At 39.4% G+C, this 18430-nt stretch overlaps 1 protein-coding gene across 1 annotated transcript in view; it reads right to left on the bottom strand.

The window, feature by feature from the left end:
- The window catches only part of LOC149208310 (uncharacterized), a 161631-nt gene that overhangs the window by 98535 nt on the left and 44666 nt on the right, over nt 1–18430 (bottom strand). The window contains exons 2-4 of the mRNA XM_089394050.1: nt 10834–11117; nt 10555–10749; nt 4776–5123 (exon numbers count right to left, since the gene is read on the bottom strand). Coding sequence (XP_089250176.1) covers nt 4776–5123; nt 10555–10749; nt 10834–11117 — 827 coding nt within the window. The remainder of the gene's footprint in view (nt 1–4775; nt 5124–10554; nt 10750–10833; nt 11118–18430) is intronic.

Raw genomic sequence — 18430 nt, 5'->3', positions numbered from 1 at the left:
GATAGCAAGGGACAGTTGGTTCAGCTATCGGAACAACCGGGAATTGCCGAGTAGAGTGAGGTAATCTCACTAAGTTTTTCTACCAGTTTATTTTCTCTGTAACTAGATTGCCAAAAGGGCATCCAGAGTTGTATTCAGAAACTACTGCTTAATAACATAAAACCCTCAAATTTGTTGCACCGGTTTCCCGCATTGGGTTTTTCTGGGGACATTTGTCTAAAAAATACTGTCACTTGTGTGAATATTTCTCTATTGTTCTGTTCTTGTTTTTGGCAAATTAATTAATTATGTGAAGGGTACAGTTGTATTAGCTTCGATATTTGTTGTAGGAAACAGTAAATAATTTGTTTCAGTAATTAACAGATAGGAGAAGTTTAATCAGTTGCTACAATAGTTGATTCAGGTGGGATTCTCGAATTTTCACACTTAGAGGGTCGAACGACATGTATTACTGATCATTCGACCTCTTGAGAGGCTAGTTATTTTTTTTAATAGCTAGTTTGGTGGGCTTGTCACCAAAAGTTAGTTATTTGCACATTATTTTTATTTTAGGGGCTAATGTAGGCTCAAGTAGCTAAATCGAACTCATTAGGAGTGTATAAATACAAATGATGAGAGTTCATTTCTCATCATCACTTGGTTTGGACTTGTATCTCTCTAGAGATTTTCGCTATTCCTTCTTGGTGGACGAAATTTTGGAGCATGGATGAATTTTGATGTTTGGATTATCTTTTCTTATCTTGGAGCTTCTTGATTGGCAAGTTTATTGATGGTTGGATATATTCTCTTACATGTAAGTACAAATTTAATGCTATTTCTTCTTTTACTTTGTCACATGCATTGATGATGAGATTTTCGCTATACTAGGGCTAATTGTTGCATGCATTTACTGCAAAATTGTGGAATTATGTTTCTATATAGCATCTCTCTATGTATGGGCCATGTATGTTGAACGAATTCTCCTAGGGATAATTCTATGGTTGAATTTATCTTGACAAGCCATCTTACCTTGCAAAATGAAGTGTAAAAGCTTTAAGGTCACTCTCCTTTGCCCTAATGACAAGCGAAGTTGTCCTTGAAGCCTCCTTGACCTAGAAACGAAGTCCATTCTCATATTCTTCTTGACTCCAATCTCCCCAAAGGATTAGGCATTGGTCTACCATAAGGTGATCACTTAAAGAACCATTTTTCTTCACCTCTCCTTCTTTATTCTAGGTCTAGCCACATTAGGGCTCCTAGGGCATCATTTTCCGACAAACCACCCATAGAAAAACTTCAATCTCTTGGCCTCTACTGTGCTGGTGTGTCTCCTAGGCCTCCTCCAAATTTGAGGGAATTCCGATGGTGGGGTTGTGAGATATCCCAAGCCCTAGCCTTGAGATTAGTTTTTGCCCTAAGTTTCCCTAGGCTAGTTCCTCTATGGATCATTTTGTACCTTTAAGTGAAAATCATTTCTTTGATCCCCTTCTCCTCCTTGTTTAGGTCAAGTTCATCATTGGTTGCTAAACTCCCTCTTCTTGACCTAGCCTGGGTCCACTTGGTCCTGTGTGGTCCCATACCTCATCAAAATTAATTCTTCAAAAACCACTTGGGAAACCAAGTCCCATAAGGATTTTAGGGATTGGGAAGCTCCTTTACAATTCACACTCCTTAAACCTAGCCCTTAAATCCTCATCCCCTTTTCCTAGAAAACCTTGTACCTTGCTTACGAAGCAAGAAAGTCCCATTCCTGAGTCTCCCCTAGGAAAAGGATCTCTGAGATCACTTCACGTCCATCTTAGTTGACCTATCCTTCATAAGTGATTCTCTATATATTGGGTCTCCTCCCATCGGTGAAAGTCCATAAAGAGTAGGAAGCTTTAGCTATGGTGACAATGGGCTTTAACTTCATTATTTCTCTTGACCTAGCAAGTGCCCCTCTAGGACCCCCTGCTAGTTTGAGAAGTAACAGGGTTCACATGGGCAGATGCCAGGAAGCAATGATAGATGGCAAGAGAACCCTGCAAAAAATAGAAATGACATTGGTATTATTTGAGTGTGAACTGCTTTGGGGGATCTTTCTATGATTACCTCAACTGATTATGATTCTTGACAGATTGCTCAGAGTGGAACAGAGACTGTTGTGGGAATTATGGAAGATTATATGGATTCAAATCAGGTTGATTTTGAAGATTCTGAGGGCGTAGATTTTCTGTATGACACTTTTTTCCTTGGATAAGGTAGAGGGATTATAAGATTGGGTTACAATAGTTTCCCCCGCAATTGTTGTGGAAGGCTGTGATTGAAAGCATTCCAACTGTGAAGGGCACTCTTTTAAAAAGTTTATTTTCCAGGCTTGAAACAAACAGATTGGTTTGATGGGGATTTGAGGATAGGTGTTTGATTTTGTAACACATATGTATATGCTTGTGCAACAATATCCTTGATTGGGGCTGACCTACAGCCATAAATTAGGTTGACCTGTGGATGTAAAGCCCAGGGCAGAACCCTGTAATCCTTGATATTTGAGTAAATTCAAGAGTGCTTCCTTCACATGGTTCATGCAACCAAGGTGGAAAGTTCATTTGATAATTCTTGAAGCCCATGATCCACTCAGAGAGACCTTAAGGGGACAGAACAGCACATTCTGAAGAATGGATGAAGCATCTACATTTGGAAGGGCCTTTAGAGGCCAGATGTTACACATGGAAGCCCCTACTTTCCATCATTTATGGAGATACCCTTCTGTGGGGTTGATTTTATTGCACATGTGTCATGTACAAACCATATTTTCTGTATTCAAGATTAGTTAGAGAAGAGGCCTCTTTGCCCATCCATAGGGTAGATTAGGGTTTTTACTTGAGAAATTAATATTATAATATAAAGGAAGTTGAACATCTCCCCATAAATAGAGAGCACTTTCTCATCTGAAAATCATGCTTAGATTGGGGGAGAAATCCCATAGCAAATTCTGAAATTTCTGAAATTTTGTTGGAGCATTTTTATCTTGGATTTGGTGCAATAGATGGAAGGCTAATGTGGCTCATTGAGACGAAATGATTCGTTGATGATTTCTGCAACTTCGTTGATTTTCATGGCTAGGGTTTATGGATGAGCAGTGATTCCTGGAATAAGTAGTTTCTCTAATTCTCGTGGATTTATTTGTTGGATATGTTAAGTGCAAATGCCCTTATCTACTTGTGGGGGTGCATTATCTTTTTATTTTTCTTGATAAATCCTATCTTGTAAACTTTAGGAAGAGTTCTAGTGAAGAAATTTTCCCTGAAGGTATCTTGGAGCATGTATAAGTACTAGGACAATCTTCCAAGGTTAATACTGGACAACCCTAGTCGTCACCCTGGATCCATTCATAGATTTTCAAGGTAAACCTAGTTGACCCCTATGCTGAATGAATTTATGAAAAGACTCTGGTCTCTGAAAAGACACTAGTCTCTAGTCCTCCCATCAACTTTCATACCCTGACATCCTACCAAAACCATTTTGATGGACTTGCTCTTCACATCACCTTAGAACTCATTGCCTAAAATCTAGCAGTGTTAGCTTAGAGAAGCCCTCTTGAGCCAGAGGAGAGCCAAACTAAAGTGACAAGAGGGTTGGTGAGATGACAGTAGCCTCCTCTTACTTTCACTCAGATCACACTTGAGCTTTTCAGACTTTATCTCAAGAAGTGGGAGTTTGTGTGATAACAAGGCCAAAAATTAAAATACATTGTCTCCTGAACAACAAATATTGTCCAGTGAAATTCAGCGATTTGATATCAATGTGTTTTTTGTTTTCTCTTCTTCTCATCCCCAGAAATTCAGGGAAACTACTAGCTGTTTCAAACATCAGCTCCGTTTCCCCTATTCCCAGAACTCTTAGAATATAGAATGTGACTAAGCTATAAATAGCTTTCAGAATCTCCCAAAACATATTGAAATTTCCAAGATAATCTAATAGAATATTGCCACCCCTCCTTAACCAGGCAAGAATCAGAAAAATGTTTATAACAGATTGATCTGAAAGATCAAATTTATGCACAAATTCCCATGACTTATAATAGATTTGAAATGCCATGGACCAATAGGAATAAATAGAGTTTTTAAAGCTTCATTAGCATTGAAATCAATTATCCTTTATTGGTATATGCATTAATCTTGATCATTTTAATATTCAGTACAATAATCTTATTGATTTTCATTGCATTGCTCAACAACATTTAAAAGGACAATAACATATGTATTATCTGATTGACAATTGTGTCAATTTTCTGCTAGCATTTTACCCTTAAAAGGATAGAAACATATAAATGCTTTAAAATAGTTTCATTTCAGAAATAGTGGGAATAACAGAAAGCAATGAACACAAACATTCAACGAGTTTATTTTCACACCAAACATGTAATGTTCACAACTGTTGTTAGGGTCATTAAATAAGGTGACTCTCCTACTTGTATCAAAACTAGTAACAAAGGCCCAGCTTAGCTAATAGAGATATATAGGAGAAGCAACATTAAGCAACGCAAAACTTCGTAGAAGGTTAGTGGTTTTCTTGTAAAGCTGATGTCTACTCTATAAATCACCAAAGGAACACCTTCAGGAGTTCCTGATCGGAAGAAATTGACAATAGGACACAAAAGAAAGTTCTACTCAAAACCTGATGTATGTGACCCAATCAAAATCTAGTTTGAGAATTCTTAATCAAAATGAATCTGCAGAAAAAATAACCAAATGGCAAAAACATAAAGTTAATTGAATTTATAAAAGAGCAAATATGAGTAACTGATCTTGAAAAAACCTTGGCCTGTGAGGAAGTAGCACAGTTGTGGCAGTTAAATCATCTATGGGGCAAACGAGTAATTCAGAGTTGAAGATCTCTTCGCTCCTCCTTATGAGAAAAAAGTGGCTTCCTCGATGACTTACTTGTATGTCAACTCCCTCAATGCGCTGAGTTAAGTATTTCAGTTCCTTCTGTGGATCAGAAAGATTTAGGTAGAGGACAAATTGTGTGGCTCTACTTGCAGACTCAACAAAATGGTACTCTTTGCTTTCAGATTCGTTAAGTGATAAAGAGAATTCTTCATCCTTTTCATGATATAGGCAAGTATCATCAGACTGATCTGAACCCAGATGGTGCCACCATACCTGGGAAATAAGAAGTTGCATGAATAACAGTATGGAAGAACAGACATGAAACAACTAAGCATGATACAAACATAATCCAGTAAATAACCAATTTGCGGCCTTATTCAGAGTAAAGAAAATCTGATATTCTCTTCCATGTTTGTACCATCTACAGTAAAAATTACTTCACAAAGCTCTTTAGAATTATATATATATATAATGCATTTGAAACAGAGTAAAGAATATATAATGTTTTCGTTGGGATTTGTACCATCTACTGTATATTTGAAATTAAAAGTTGCATTTTTCAACTAAAACAAAAAAAAAGCAATTGAACTTTTCCATGCAATTATTAGCTTCAATGTTATGGACATCAAATGGGACAGAAAGGAACATCAACAATTGAGATCTATTATCACAAAATTTAGCACCTTAGTGCAAAGCCTTCACAAGGTGCTAAGAGGAGTGGAACATTAAAACTTAAAAGTGTTCCCCCTGTCACCCAAGCAACAACTTCCCTCGTTTTAGTGATGAACAGATCCAACTAAGGGAGGATTCCCTGGAAGGACTTAGGACTCCTAAGTCAAGATACAATCAAGTCTAAGATGTCCTAACTCCTAAATATATACCCAATTCCCCACCAATGGAATGTATCAAGCAAATTAAAAGTTAGGTGGCTAATCAAGGTGAATTCCAAATTTTGTTTGAAGTGTTCTAAGGCTGATTTAGGGGGTTTATTTGGTAACAATTGTTAGTTTCTGCAACATCGGATGTGTTCAAGCCATGAAATTTGGTGGAGAGGCTAGAATACATGAGATCTCCAAAACCCAGAAATTGTTTCTAGAAAATCCACTTAGATATGACTTAATTAGATTATTAACCAATTTTTTAAATATTTCCTAAGTCTAAACTTAGGAAATATGGTTAATTAATCAGAATTAATTAAGTCAAGGTGATAATCATCTAAAAACCCACACGGATCGACTCCAAGATGATCCTACCCATTCATTAAGATTTAATCTTGGTCGTTGGTGCTCCAATAGTGGATTATAAGAGGAAGACAATGGGCACTGGAAAACACACTAACAGTTCGATTTCCTTGGCAGATTGATTTCCAGATGGCAGCAGCAGTTACTAGAGAGCCATAGATCAAACCAAAGACAATGAGGGGCAGAGAGAGTGATCTGGAGAAAGTTTTCCAGATCCAGAGAGGCAGCAGCAAGGGGTCGAGTTATTCCCAGTGAGGCAACGCAGAGGACTGTGCAGTTGCTTCAGAGAAGCAATTAGATTTAGCTGGAGGGAAATTCGTTTTTAGTTCCAGAGGTCGGGCAGAAGGTCCAGAGTGATGGAGAAGTGATTTCCTCGGCAGAGACAGGCAGAACAATTTCATCAGAGGCAGTTCAAAAGCTAAACGTCATAGGGTTTGTACAGAGAAGTGCAAACGCTGACGTAGAGGGTCCAAGAGGACAAGTTTCTGAAGAGAAGTTGTGTCAGGATTGCTTGTGGAAGAAGGGTAATTCCCTCAAGTAATTTTGCCCATATTTTATTGTTGTATTGATTGTCAGTTGGGCATCCATAGATTGTACTTAGAATTTCACTGCTGCATAATAATAAAAACCCTCACTGTTGCATGGGTCTTCCCACATTGGGTTTTTCTAGGGACTTTTGTTCAAAAATAACGGTGTCATTTGTATTTTGTGTGTGCTAGAATTTTCTCATTTCCCAGCGCTATTATTTTCGCAGTATTTTATTTTTGAAGGTTGCACTGTGATTTATTTGATATTTGTCGTAGTAGATAAATTGTTAAAATAATTAATAATTAGAAAAATAAATTCCAGTTGCTGCAATAGGATTCCAATTTTGGAATTTTGACACGGTATCAGAGCGTGAGCGATCAGTAGGGAAGTTCAGAAGCGAAGAAGGGAATTTCACTGTTCAGAAGGAGCAGCAGGTCCAAATTCCTAGAGGTAGTGCAGTGCTCAAACAGGCAGGCTGAATTGTTGGGCATAAATTCCATTTTCAGTTGCAGGGTTGTAGAAAAGTTGAATTGCCCGGGATTGTGATTCCAGCAATCATAGGGACAAGTTGCAGCTCAAATTTTCGCTGAGCAGATTTCTGGTTGGACCCAGAGGGCTTTGCGGCAGTTTGCAGTAGCATAATCAACATTGGGTGGAAGAGAAAAGCACACACAGCTGAGGGAAAATTTCTCTCAGGGAACTTCGAGTCTCAAAAGTTCAATTTTTCCAAGCAGATTAGTAGTAGCAGCTAGCAAATCTGCTCATTCCAGAAGGGAGTGCGAGTAGCAGAGCAACAACCAAGTAAAAGGAAAGAGCGGGTTTTGGACAATTTTTGAGATGGCCATAGCACGACTTAGAGATCAAGATAGGTTGGAGGGTTCCTCCAACTATGTCATCTAGAAGGCCAAGATGTCCTTCCTATTGGATGAATATGGCCTAAAGCTCTACATAGATAATGTGGTGGCAGTTCCCTAGGATGTAAATCAACTGAAGTAATACAAAAAGGAGATGGCGCGGACGAAGCGGTTGATCCTGGATGGAGTCCGGGACCATATTGTCTCACACGTAACTAGAAAGGATACTGCCAAAGAGATACGGGATGCTCTCTCCATGCTATATCAGGGAACTTCTAAGTAGCGAAAGATGTTGCTGGAAGAAAACTTGAGATGCATTAGGATGCAGAAGGGGGAAGGCATAGATCCCTTCCTCACTAGGATTCAGGAGGTCCGAGACTAGCTTGTAGTTGTTGGGGTAGCGCCTCAACCAACAGAGCTAGTGAGATTGGCACTGAACAATGTCTTTGAGGAGTGGAAAGTTTTTGTCCAAAGTATATTGGGTAGAGACAAGCTACCAAATTGTGATAGGATGTGGGTTGATTTGCAGCAAGAGGAGTTGAGGCGATCTTTGTTAAAGATCTCCATCAATGGCAGCAGTAGTAGCGGATCGAAGGTGGTGAAGGAGGAGGAGAATGTGGCCCTCGCATCAAAGGGCCCCGTCAAGGGCAGGGAGAGCAGAGAAAGAAGAAGAAGGACCTATCTAAGGTCAAAGTCTTCAGGTGTGGCGAGTTTGGCCACTACAGTACCTAGAGTCCTTTCAGAAAGAAGTACAAACAAGAGAAGCAGGACCAAGCAGTAGCACATGCTAAGATATATAGGTTGTCCTCCAGGTTGGAGGAAGACTTTGTGATGTTGGCAGCCATACCTCCAGGAGTGAGGTGGGGTGACTTGGAGTTGTAGCCCCAGAGTGCTACAAAGATTGCAGGATCCTCAAGGAGTCCACCTCATGGGTCATTACCTTGCTACGGGGGCCCACAGTGTTCAATAGCAGGATGGATCAATGACAATTGATGTAGTCAATACCAGAGTGACAATTGTAGACTAGTAGCAATCAAATGTTGATGAGAGCAGTGCAGTGTTGACAATAGAGCAGGTGGCTCAGTGTAGAGTTAGCAGCAGCGCAGATTCTTTAGTGACAGTGCAAATGCTAGTGGCAGTCAGGACTCGAGAGACAGATGCATCATACTGAACACAGTTGATTCAATATTTTGGATGCTTTCAGTTGCAGTAGTTGCAGCTGTAGTAACAACAAATGAGAGGTAGTTGTAATGCAGATGCAAAGTTGGCAGTAGTATGGCAGTGTTAGCGGCAACACAGATGCAACATCAAAGTTGCGCAGTAGTTGGTGGGAAGCAACAGCTAGACATCAATAGCGTAACAGAGGTGATACACAGACAGGGTGTTGTGGTAAGATGTGCAGCACTAGAGAGAGAACATAGTCCTTGCAAAGAGGGAGTGTTAGTTTCTATAGCATCGGATGTGTTATGGCCATTAAATTTGGTGGAGAGGCTAGAATACATGAGATCTCCAAAACCTAGAAATCGTTTCTGGAAATTCCACTTGGAGACGCAAAGGAGGGACAACGTAGAGCCTAGAGGCTGTGATGTTGGGACTGTGCAGTCCCTACACAGAAGCTGATGCAGTGCGACGAAGAGGGAGCAGCAAGTCCTCTCTAGAGTCAAAATCTCGCTGAGAAGTGTGAGAAAATTGTTTGTAAAATTTCTCATAGAAATTCCTCTTCTATTCTACTGGTTGTATCTTGTACATGAGATTTTTGTTGAAGATTAATAAAGAAAAAAACATCTGCTGCACCGATTTTCCCACATTGCGTTTTTCTAGGGACAATTGTCCAAAAATAACTGTCATTGTGATTATATTTGTGCTAGTATTTTTCCTTGCATTTAATTTCCACAATATTTTAATTGTGAAGGCTGAAGTAGAATTTATTTTGATATTTGATGTAGAACACAGTGAATAACTTATTTCTGAATTAATAAGTAGAAGAAGTAATATCAATCACTACAGTTGGATTTCTATTTAGAAATTTTCACACTGTGAAGCGCGCTACACCAACTAGGTCAGTTGTACTTTGTTCAGGGTAGATTGGTTGTCATAGTAGTTGACACCAAACCCTAGTTTGTATTCTTGTATTAGTGTGATTGTATGAGGGCCATGATCCTAGTACAAGAGCCCTAGACTATTGTATTATAGTTTGTTAATATAACAATGTTGGGCAATTAAATTTGTAAAATGTTGTCTATATTGTGCACGTGTTGATTTATTGCTATTTATATTCAATTGTGGAAAGTAGTTTGCTGTGTTATTTGGATTGGTAGTATCAGAGTTTCTAAGACCCTAACGTAGATTCCAGTGCCATGGAAAAACAACATATTGATCCTTACTTTTGACTTTAGTCATTATTATCCTCTCAATATTCTTGTTTTCCATTAATGCTATCATATACATCTGAGTATTCTTTGGTTATTTTATCAATTATGGCCACATGATTGTGATATTGTGAAACATCAGTGGTTGTTCTATGTTTACAAAATTTTAGTCAGGTACTTAGAAAGTAACTGCAAGCAAAGCAGGGGATAAACAGAAGTCAAAGTAACTACGAATGAAGGCAATGTATTTATGTGATTTTACTTGCTAGTTAATAACAGACTAGAAGATTTTCACAAACAAACTGAAAAAAGGCTTACAATATGGACAGTTCTAAATTCCAACACTGAACCCATGAAAGAGGGATACGCTTTCACAGGAAATCAAGAAAAAAGTAGACTGCTGCAAATAACTTATTATGATGATTGCACTGGCTGTTTGGCAGAACTCAGCAACTTACAAGTTGCTAAGCTCATTCCCATTTTGATAAGTATCTTGAATCTCATACGCTGATCTCAATTCTCTAGGGATATCAAAGACGCAGATATCATGTATATTTAACCCTTACCTAAAAATGATTTTGTAAATCTGACTGACATTACCTTAAATTGATGCTTAACACAAACTTTGTAAAAGAATTTGTTCAAACATACCATCAACTTTCGAAATTTTATATATAAATAAGAAGCAAATACATTGTATAGAAATATTAACCTTGAAGGGTCGATGTATATCATCCATAGTAATGTACAGAAGCGTCTCATTGTCAGCCCATTCCAAATGGCAGGTAATTCCCATTAACGGGCTGCCAATCAATTCTCCATTTTCTGCATTAATGACATATACGTTGTAGATTTCATCACCTTTAGTGTCCTCTGCATATGCAATCATCTTGTGATTCGGGCTCACCTGAAAAAGACCCAAGGTGGGATGATGAACCAAAATAATCTTCCTATCTGGATAGGAATTGACAAATGTCTATGACAGCAGTACCTTGAAAGCATTAATCTGATAATACTCATGTTTCTCAGCCTCCACATTTTCATCAAATAAAACCTCCTCCACGGGCTCATCAGGTCCTGTCTTCATTACTTCATTAACTGACCCAGGCCCTTCACCCCCAACAATAGGCCGTCTACAATATTGTTTATATTGCTTTCCCTTTAATGTTTTTTTATAGTAAAAATAAGTTCCTTTGCGGAAAGGAACAGTCATATCAGCTTCTCGGATTCGTTCTCTTAACTCATTATACAGCTCCTCTTGCAATTGTCTTGTATCTGGCAGCAATTTAAAGAATAACAGAGTGCCTTGAATTAAAATGTTACATGGCTCAAGCAAAATTGTGTATGGAAAAAGGAACTAACTACAGGCATACGATATACATTGGTTCTCTATTTATTTAGAACAAATGTAGAGTGTACCGTACTAATGAATATGTAAGTGAGGAAGAAAAAAACTTAAATTGTCAGAAACAAAACATGTTGATTCTTGTCCTCCATTTTGCAAAGTATAAAAGCAAGGCATCAACCTAAGAAGCTAACACATCATAGAGGGGGACCAGCAGCATGTTTCTCTACTTTAGACATAAAAAAGTAGCAAGCTACATTTTCAACATCCTTAACCTTCTCTTTTGATATGGCTATTATAATCATAGTTATCAAACTGGCAACTCACCTGAATCAGGCCAAAAAGTCCAAAATTCAACAATCTTTACATTCATCTGAATTATTTGGTTGAAAACTGTTAATTTCTAACCCTAGCAACCTGTTAATTTATTACCTAGAAGATTTCCTTCTTGTAACAATTAATTATTACATAAATATACTGAATAAAATCACGACTATGATTTTAACATTTATAACAGTGGAAACACCAATCTCACATTTACATGAACACAAAGATTTCTGCCCTTCAAATCAGTTCTTCATTCAAATAACTTCAGGGCTCTTCCTAGGAGAATGGCCCACTGGGGAAAATACATACAACAAGAACCTGGAATTATTCCAGCTGATCAAACCCTAGATCTGTCCTTTAATCTTGCTAGGCTGATCTGCCCTACACACTTGAATGGAAGTCCTTCTGCACCCAATCACTGATATGTCCTTCTCTCAATGTCTTGTGCTCACTAAGATGTCTCTTGTGTTTCCTCCATTCACTTTGCATTACTTTTATAAGTTTGAGTCATTGACTAAATTAACAACCCTAATCTCCAAAGTGATTGATGGTTGAGATTAGACCTCACCTCACTTGAGATCAATGGTTGAGATTCATCTAATTCACTAATGCAAATAGCCTTTGCATTTCATTAGATTACTCACTTTATCTTATAAAAATCAATTATTTTGATAATTAAAGTAACTGCTAACGATAAGGGTTAATTAGATGACTTTCACACACCTAGACATTTAGGCCTGTGCAAAAGTACTTGTCCAAGCTACAAACACCGAAAAAAATGGTTCAGTTTGATCCAAAAGCATTGCACAAGGTTCAATCCCTCAATCTTGAGGCACACGTGTGGGGAGGTTGGTTGTTTGAGTCACACAAGGGAATGTAGCTCATTGTTAACCCTTTCACTGTTGCACTTTGCTTCATGATGGGTCAAATATGTGGTTTAAAATCACTTCACACATGACTCTCTCCTATTTGTTCAAGCTGCCAAAGACTTCGTAGAAGGCTCAAGCATGCCTCAATCTTCTACATGCAACTTTGGGTGTGTGTTTAGTGATCATTGTTGAATTTTCTAAGTCTATCCATTAGAAAATTAGTCTGTATATTGTTGGTTTATTTCTTCTACTTGTAAATTCTGAACAAGTTATTTAAAATAGTTAAATACTGAAATAAACACAATACAGTCACAACATCTACAGATCATCAAATGAAAGAAAACAAACACACAAGTGACACCATTATTTTTGGACAACTGTCCCCGGAAAAACCAAATGTGGGAAAACCGGTGCAACTATTCTGAGGATATATTATTATGCAGTATTTCCTTGAGTACAACTGGGTGCTTAACCGGCTCACCCGACAGAGAAAAATACATGGCAGCAATACCTCTATATTCGGAAACAAGTATTCAAAAAACCTGTCCCACGAAACCCTCTCTGGCGACTCTGAAGCTCAGCACTCGCCCTTCTGGCCTCTGCATCAACCTCTGTTGATTTGGGGTAGCATCGAATGTGCTCTAGCAATGAAATTTGGTGGAGAGGTTGGGGCACATGAGATCTCCAATACCCAGAAAGGGTTTGGGCAGATTCTAAACAGATCATGAGATATTAAAATAATTAATATCTTTAATGGAGTCCCTGAGTCTAAAATTAGGGAAAATAAAATATTAATGTGTATTAATATGAATCTGTGTTAGAGTGGTCCAAAAGACACGGGTCAAGCCAAATATAATCTTAGTCGTTGATTAGGGACTTAATCTCGGCCGTTGAGATGTCAACAGAAAAAATTATAAGAGGAGGCTTGAGGGTCACTTGGAGGAGACCCCAGATGATTAGTCATTCTATTCTCTATAGCGGGGTTTGCTAAGAAAGATAGAATTAGTGATCAAGAGAGTAGATGAGGGGCATTGAGTACAAAGAGATAGAGAGGCAGAGATAGTGCTGGGTTAGCAGCAGAGCAGCCAGAGAGAGAGACGTAGGAGTAGCCAGTGCTCACCCAGGGCCACGCAGAGGCAGCTAAGTGCTGCGCAGAGCACCAGAGGGGCTAGCGAAGCTAACGCAAAGGCTCAGAGAGCTAACATTGGGCTAGGAGAGGCTGACGCAGTCCAGATTGGGCAAACGCTGGGGTTTCTGGGGCAGATTGGTGCTAAGTAGCTGTCGGAAGGATTATCCGGGGTTTCAGTCAGTAGATTTGTCAAAAACTGAGAGGTATTACTACCAAGGAAATTCTTTGTTGGGTAGGCCAGTTTCGGCACCCAGATTGCACTCTGATATTGCTTAATAAGAAAACCCTCAGATAGCTGCACCACTTTTCCCGCATTGGGTTTTTCCGGGGACATTAGTCCAAAAATAATGGTGTCATGTGGTGTGTTTGCTTTTATTTCTTTTAGTTGCTGATCCGTAATATGCTGAGCATGCACTAGTGTTTATTTTCAGTATTTACATTGTAAATAACTTGTTAAGGAAGATAACAAGTAGGTAGGAATGAATCAGATAAAGTGCATGGAGGGTTTCTAACTAAGTAAACTTAGAAACTTCAACATGGTATCAGAGGGTGATTGTAGATCACAGGAGGACTAAAAGACATCAGTCGAGCGGAGCAATAGCAGCAGAAAACAGTTGTCCTGAGGTGACAGAAGTTGTTTCTAGCAACGCAGAAGCCAAGGAGTGTGACGCAGAGCTAGCCAGGGCCATGCAGAGGAAGCCGGGAACTACGCAGAGCCCCAGAAAGGCCATCGTTGCTGACGCAAAGGGCCAGAGGGCTGACGCAGGGCATCCCAGGGCTGACGCAGACCCATCTGGGGTGACGCAGAGCCAGTGTGAGGCAGAGAGGGGCTGGCGCAATTCACAGAGAGGCAATTGCTAGGATCTAGAAGGCTGCAAGAATATTGCAAAGTGGAGTTGGTGAGGTACTGTAGTCAGAACAATACCTAACAGAGCAGGGCCAGAGGAGTTGTTACCAAGGGTTTCTAGTCGAGGAACTCAGATCAGAAGTGCAATTGCACAAGTTGATCAGAGTAGGGGGCATCTCGACAAGCGACACAAGGATTTCCAGGAGGGAAATCAGGACTCAGAGCGAGTCAAGAAGAGAACTTCCAGACGGGAAGTAGAGACTCAGAGGAGTTGAACAAAGAACTTCCAGGAGGGAAGTAGAGGAGTATCATGGCACTACACGGGGTAAGAGACCAAGATAGATTGGATGGAGGATCGAACTTCGCAGTCTGGAAGGAAAGAATCTTATCAGTGCTTGACAAGAATCGTGTCAAGAACTTCGCCTTGAAGGTAATAATTGTCCCAGTCGACCCCAATGATAATGACATTGGATAAACCAACACTCCCCATGTGTTTCACGACATGGACTAACCGCTTCTCGTGGATCCTTATAGCTGGCGAAGCAATCGTTGACTAACACCTGCGGGTTTTGGTCTAATGGCAATCGTGATTCCCAACAAGTGGTATCAGAGCATAGGTCACGAGTTCGATACACACCCGGCTCATGTTGAGGGGGAGATTGTTGGACATTGGATAAACCAACACTCCCTGTGTGTTTTGCGACATGGACTAACCGCCTCTCATGGATCCTTATATCTGGCAATGTAATCGTTGACTAACACCTGCGCGTTTTGGTCTAACGATAATCATGATTCCCAACAATATATACATATATATATATATATGGACCCACGAGACCATTACAATATGACGTAATATAATATTGGCAGAAATCAAGAAATGGGTTAAAGTCAAGTGTTGACCGTCGGATCGTGAGCAGATCAACGATGGAGGATGGCTAAGGAATACCGCTTAATATCATATCATAAGTTATAAAGGGATGGCACATTAAATGTGTGATTGTGATATATAAATATATTATATAGATGCGATATGTATGCGGACCCGCTGCAACATTATAATACGATTGATTGAAATATCGCTTCCGTTGAATCACAATGTTCAAAAGAATTGGCACACTATAAACTGCGATTGCGATATATATATACAGACCCGACAGGTGTATGAACTTCCGTTTAATACAATATCGCATCCGGTTCAATCGCAAGACTTGAAGGAGTGTAACGATATAAATGTCGACTGCGATATACTATGCGGACCCGATAGCTCCATAAAATATACCTTATGTAATACCGTGTCCGGGTATCAGGGAATTGGCTATGCTATGTGCAAATCTGCCAATTGCGATAAAGCTGTGGAGGAGCAGACCCGCTGAAGTTATAGATGCGGGCGTAAGGCATTTGAAATCCGGCCTTATGTGTTCGAAGGGTGTATTTCCGTGTATTCCTGTGGTTCCAATAAATGTGTTGCCCGGGTTTAAAGGCTTAAGGCCTTGTCATATTAAAGCTCTGGTTGCGATTGCAATTGTGACATGGCATGTGGGACCTCCTTGCTGGTACAATCTCTCCAATGAAATCCTCCGTAAACAATGAAGTGTATGAATATTATTAATTTTTAAAGGAAAAAGGACATCTCTGATATTTTTAATAAGCAACATTTCTTTGTATTTCAGCCTCTCTTCCTCCTGAACGTGTCCAATGAGCATTGGTGAACACAAAGAGACAGAGGAAGCCATAGATCGGGAAGCCAAAGATCAAGCGATCAAAGGAGGAAGCTAAAAGGTCAAGCGAGCACAGAGGAAGCGGAAGTTCAAGCGAGCGAAAGGGAAGCCAAAGGTCAGGCGTATCAATATAAGAAAACAGAGAATTGCCTTTATGCAGTTGTTGTTGAAAAACTGGAAGAAACAGAGGCAGCCGTAGGTCCAACAGAACAGAAAAGGACCAAAGGTCCAGCAGGACAGGAGGTAGTCAAAGGACGAGCAACTCTGTTGATCGTGTTACCTTGTGAAAGACTCAGACCTGTGATGAATTAATCAGGTACACAATGCGTTATGAAGAACAATTCTGTGATGTAATAAATAAAGTTTTATCTGACATTGTTTGAAGGGAGAAGTAGCCAGCAGAGAAGCAATCACTCCTGAAGCATTTACTGTGACAGTTAGAATAGGGGCTTGAACAGAGAGTTGCTTCTTGTGCAATGCTTAGTGTAGCTAATAGTAGACTCACTAAAGTTGTGTGGAGACATTATCAAAGATCATGATGGCTATTGCAGACTCTGTGTGGATGGTATGAAGAGTTGTATAGACTTCTTCATATGAAGACTGATTACCATTGATGCTGTAGCATGGAGACTACAGTGAAGCTGTAAACAGACATAACTTAGTAAAGAAGAGTTCTGAGAGCAGAACATTACTATCAAACATGCCTTGAAGAGGGTTGGAGCCCTTGGGGTTGGTGCCTCAGAAGTTTGAAGGATTGGTGTCCTTAGAGTTGGTGCTCCTATATCCAAGGTTGGTGCCTTGACAAAACAGATCCAGACAGCTTGCAGCAGAGGGTTGGAGCCCTTGAGGTCGGTGCCTCAGAACTGGAAAGATTGGTGTCCTGGGAGTTGGTGCTCCTAAGTCCAAGGTTGGTGCCTTGACTAAATAGAGTTGGTGCTCTGGAGGTTGGAGCCTCACAAAAGTCCAAGTTAGTGCTTGGCAACAGATTGGAATTATATATATATTGTATCTATTTTATTGCAAAGATTATATTAATAAAAGCATTTATTCTTGTTGTTCATCTTGTGTTCTGAATATAAATGTTTTAACTGGTAAAATAACAATTGAAAAGAAATACTGATTCACCCCCCTCTCAGTATTTCCAACAATTGGTATCAGAGCCAGTACCTTCATTCAAAGCCTAACAGCTTGAAGGTTGATCTTTAGAACACAAATGGCGAAGTCAAGGAAGAAAGTCTCCAATTCTCCTAAAGACGTGTCTCCCTCTACCACTGAAATAGAAGACAATCAACTTGAGGAGGCTTCATGGTTCAATGGAAACTTTAATATATGGGAAGCAAGAATGAGGAATTTCTTAAAGACTTAAGGCATTGAAATCTGGAAATCAGTAACTGTTGATAGCATGATGGATGGAGAATCCAAGGAGTACAATGAAAAAGCAATGAAGGCAATCTCGAATGGGCTACCTGATTCTATAAAGAACAATTTAGGAAAATATTCATCAACAAAGGGTATATGGGACAAACTTCATGACCTTCACTCAAAAGGAGCATTGACCATGACCATCAATCATGAAGATGATGGAAATCAAGAAGGAAATCCAGAACCCATCACAGAAGCTGAAAATAAGAATGATGACATCAAGGCTCAAGAAGACCTAGAAGATGAAGATAATGAAAAAGATTTTGTAGAAGATTTCCTCACTCAACTTATGGCAGCCATGGAAGAGATTAACAATTTGAAAAAAGAAAATGAGGAACTTAAGAAGAAAGTGCAAGTTGGTGACCAAGACAAGAGAAGGAAGGAAGTTGACCTTGTCAAGCTTCAAGTACAAGAAAGGGATGAAGAGCTTACCAAGCTTAAGAAGGAATTTCATCAAAGCAAAAGAAAGCAGCATGAAGAAGCCATATCCATGACAAATCAATTGGATAAAGCAAAGAAACGGGAAGATAACTTGTCAAACCACCTTGAACAAAGGCACCAAAGATTGAACAAACTTGAAGCAGAGATTGGTCAATACAAGGAAGAGGTATCCTCCCTTAGATCACAACTAGAAGAAGCAAGGAAACAAGCACAAGGAACTGAGAAGACAATGGAAGCATTGGAAATCATAGAAGGACAAGTTGATGAAGCAGAAAAGGAAAGAAACACCATGATATGTCAACTAAAAGCAAAGGATGAAGAAATCTTCAAATTAAAATCTAACATCAAACTTCCCAAGGTCGAAACATGTAAAGATACAAGGATCAAGGAAGAAATGGAGAGCAGTCTAGCAAAGGAAAATGAAGAAATCTTCAAAATGAAGTCAGATATCATCTCCCTTAAAATAGAAGCAAATGAAGCTACTCAT

The sequence above is a fragment of the Pinus tabuliformis genome, chromosome 1_2 (genome assembly GCF_031772625.1).
Source record: "Pinus tabuliformis cultivar Carrire ecotype Pingquan chromosome 1_2, CPIR1, whole genome shotgun sequence".
Taxonomy (NCBI): Eukaryota; Viridiplantae; Streptophyta; class Pinopsida; order Pinales; family Pinaceae; genus Pinus; species Pinus tabuliformis.
The sequence above is the reverse complement of the archived record's forward strand: the minus strand, read 5'-3'. Positions and strand labels throughout refer to the sequence as shown.